This window comes from Pyrus communis, chromosome 7, assembly GCF_963583255.1.
Source record: "Pyrus communis chromosome 7, drPyrComm1.1, whole genome shotgun sequence".
NCBI lineage: Eukaryota > Viridiplantae > Streptophyta > Magnoliopsida > Rosales > Rosaceae > Pyrus > Pyrus communis.
The window spans coordinates 7,474,123-7,477,404 of record NC_084809.1 but is presented as its reverse complement, the minus strand read 5'-3'; the positions used below and the strand labels follow the sequence as shown (position 1 = coordinate 7,477,404).

Sequence of the window (3,282 nt, the reverse complement as noted above, 5' to 3'; positions counted from 1 at the left end):
TTACTCGAAGTGATCGTCACGACCTCCCTCTACTGTGGCACCTTCCTCCATGTTGCAGAACTCAAGGAAATGGATCGGGCAGTGGTCCTGGTGATAGTACTCCCTTAGCATCCCAAGCTTCATGTCATACTTCATGCTTGCTGTATGCCTCACCCCCATGAAGTTGTAGTTCCACGGGCCATTATCAGGAATCTTGAAGAATCCAAGAAACCAGTCGCTGAGAATCATCTGAGCTTTCCCAGAATGGGTTGGAAAGGTATCCTTGTGGATTAACTTTGCTTCCGCTGTCTCCTGTATTAGCACTACGTCCTCACTCATAACCCGCCAGAGTAAGCTTACATGCAGCCAATAAGCAAGAACCTGGAGTGAAACTGCAGGTTAAAATGATGCACTTCTCCCCATTCCCTTGCTTGGTGTTCTCCAGCCATGCGACATCCTGGAAAGAAAGCTGAGGACGCTCATTTGGCTGCGTGTGCATCCATCCCAAAGGCTCTAAATCATTGAGGAAATCATTCTCAGAGAGAGCTGATGGCAGATGAACTTGCTGGCGAGTCCCCCACTGTGGTGGCATGACCATGCGTCGAATTATTGTCGGGTGGGCTTACACCGTGCAAGTAACCAGGAATTTAACGTCGTCATGCCTCTAGTGTGTCCACCAGAAAGGATTTTTCTCCAACGCCTGGTACTGCTTAAATTATGTGCGAACTCTCCACCCTTTGTCGTAAGCTAAAGTGTGCCGGTCCTTCTGGAACAAAGTACTTATGCGCGGTATTGATCCCATATCCCATGACTCTTCCAAATCTTCAAGGGTTAGACGCCGATTTTGTGCCTGACCTTCCAGCCTAATTTCATTGCATATTCTGCCAAACACGTCGAGAACCTATAATTTCACTCTCCCATGGTTGTATGTAACGGGAAATATTTGGAATCAGCTGGTCCTCTTCATGACTCATTCCACTCCTAGAGTGTGTCACACCCAAATCTGTCTGTTGACTGTATCCGTGGTCACTATGTGGGATCAATATGTGACCCATAGATAACACGCCAAGCCCTCCAATTTCTTTTGGAGTGTAAAACATGACTAGTGGAAACCTGCTAGGCATATTAGAATTCAATCCAATCTTAATAAGAGTCTGAATTTATTTTCGCATTTAACCAGCAAATCAAGCAGCCTTTGTGTATGCACAGTCGTTTCACAGAAGTAAGTCATAAGACCGATAAGGGCCTTTTCCATTTGTTGACAATTTTTGTGAATATTGTGGACCTTGGGGACATAAGGATCTGCCCTTGTCTGCTTATTCTCAAACATGATTCTCAAACACCTTCATGTGTTCATCATCAACTCGTAAGAAAGCAACTGCGGTCCTCTCCTTTGTCTGCTTATTCTGCAAATCTTTTGTGCTGCTAAATGCTTCTCGACTCATTTACCTAGGGAAGTATCCTAACTTCAAAACGACACATGCTGAAGAGCAAATTTGGATTATCCTTGCTGTATCTCCCACTCTAAAGCTGTGATGCTTTGAGAGAGACTGTTCTTCATATCGAAGAAGACGCTTCTCCCAAGATTGGCATCATGCTTCATGAGCCTCATATTAGCATCTCTTGGCCAGCACTTCTAATTATTAAATCCGACCATATTTTCATTATTGGGATCCTGATGCTCAGTCAGATTTCGCTGGATAAGGTCTCGAGCTTCCACGTGAGTGAAGCTGAACAACATATGCACCCTGTCCATGTACCGAGAGTAGAACTTGATGCTGAGTCTCAACCTTCGTGTCCAATAGGTGGTGAACTCATTTGACCTCTGTTGTCTAGAAAAATTTGGTAGTTTCAGCTCAATCAAGTTCTGTAGTCTGGAAAAATTTGGTAGCTTTAAGCGACCGAAACATGTGAGTCTTCTTTTGAGTCTTGGTTTCTGATGCAGCTCATTCAACGGAAAACACTTAAACAATTTCTGATATCTCACACGAACTTTAACTGGATATGACGCAGGGCCATGCTCCTTTCACCATTCTGATAGCTGACAGCAACGACACTTCGTCCGCGAACGTGATTGCGCCGGTCACATGGTATAAAACCTTGACTTTCCGGCTCTGCTCCCACGGCATCGGCATATTCTCGAGCAGCTTGTAAACGGCGTGAGGAATGAACTTGAGCACCCCCAAATACACCCACGTTTTTCATCTCTTTTATCCAGCTTTTTTTTTTTCTTCCAAAATTTTCCTTAATCTTTTTTCACAGCAGCTGAAACAACTTTACCTTCCTTTTCATATAACTATCGTAGACAATCTTCACTCTCAGCTTCATAGCATGTGGTAACACAAAAAACGTGGAAACACTCATAGTAAAGTTCAACCAAGAATTGAACTCTAGTCTAATACCAAAGTGAAAATATTTTTTTTTGATAAATTTAAAATTCTCTTGCAATTTCACAATTGTCAAATACAACTTCAATCTAGAAGGAGGTATTTACATTCTCAAATACAACTTTAATCCAGAAGGAGGTATTTATAAGATTACAAAGGAGCACTAATAGGAAGTAAATTAAACCAAACCCTTGTTCACAAGACCAGTAAATCTAGACCAAATGAGATCCCTAATTAGATCGAATCAAATCTCTAAAATACTTTCTTTTATATTTTTCAACACGCAGTTGATTATAAAGTAGCTACAAAATTGCGTAACCTTCAAACACTTCAGAGATTTTTAGAGACAATAAATGTATAACCAATTTCATCCTGCTTAAGGACTTCTAAACACTCCAGAATTGCACAAGCACTTATTTTTAGCAAGGAAACATCCGCCTTGTTTATGACCAATTGCGTGCTACAAGCGGACCATCAAACACTTCAAAACTCTACAAGTACTTATTTTTAAAAAGAAAACACTCACACAAGGAAGCCAACTCTTTAGAGTCTCCCATTTGGGTGTCCGAAACTGCTACGCTCCAACCAACCATGGAGCCCTAGAACAATTTTCAAGTTGTCTGTGAAGATTGGTCTGAACCATCACTAGCAAAACATAGCGGTATGCCTAGTATGGCTTGCAACCTCCCTATTCAATTTCCTACAAGGCTTCAGGTTTATAAATAACCAAGTTAAACAGGAAAATCAGTAACCCACACTTACTACTCATAATTAATTCTCTCTATTCAAATTCTCTCAAACTACTATTTTGACTTAGGCATCGGAGATCCCTTGGCTGACAACCTCTTTATTATTTTGCAGTTGTGGTTTCGTCAATCTAACTTTGTACGAAATTTGCATTCACAATACCCATACA

The 3,282-nt window shown here is 41.5% G+C and overlaps 1 protein-coding gene across 1 annotated transcript; it reads right to left on the bottom strand.

Moving 5' to 3' along the window:
• LOC137740462 (pre-mRNA-processing-splicing factor 8A-like) lies at positions 1 to 577 on the bottom strand. The gene is made up of 2 exons (XM_068480323.1): positions 361 to 577; positions 1 to 302 (listed from the first exon to the last, which is right to left on the bottom strand). The coding sequence occupies exons 1-2, from the start codon at positions 575 to 577 to the stop codon at positions 1 to 3; spliced, it is 519 nt and encodes a 172-aa protein (XP_068336424.1).
• Between the last annotated feature and the right edge of the window lie 2,705 nt (positions 578 to 3,282).

Bases quoted from the DNA above. Each gene is read 5' to 3' on its own strand.
- LOC137740462 (XM_068480323.1), bottom strand. From the start codon at position 577: ATGGTCATGCCACCACAGTGGGGGACTCGCCAGCAAGTTCATCTGCCA. The intron at 303-360 runs GTTCTTGCTTAT...GTGAGGACGTAG, and splicing joins AACCTGCAGTTTCACTCCAG to TGCTAATACAGGAGACAGCG.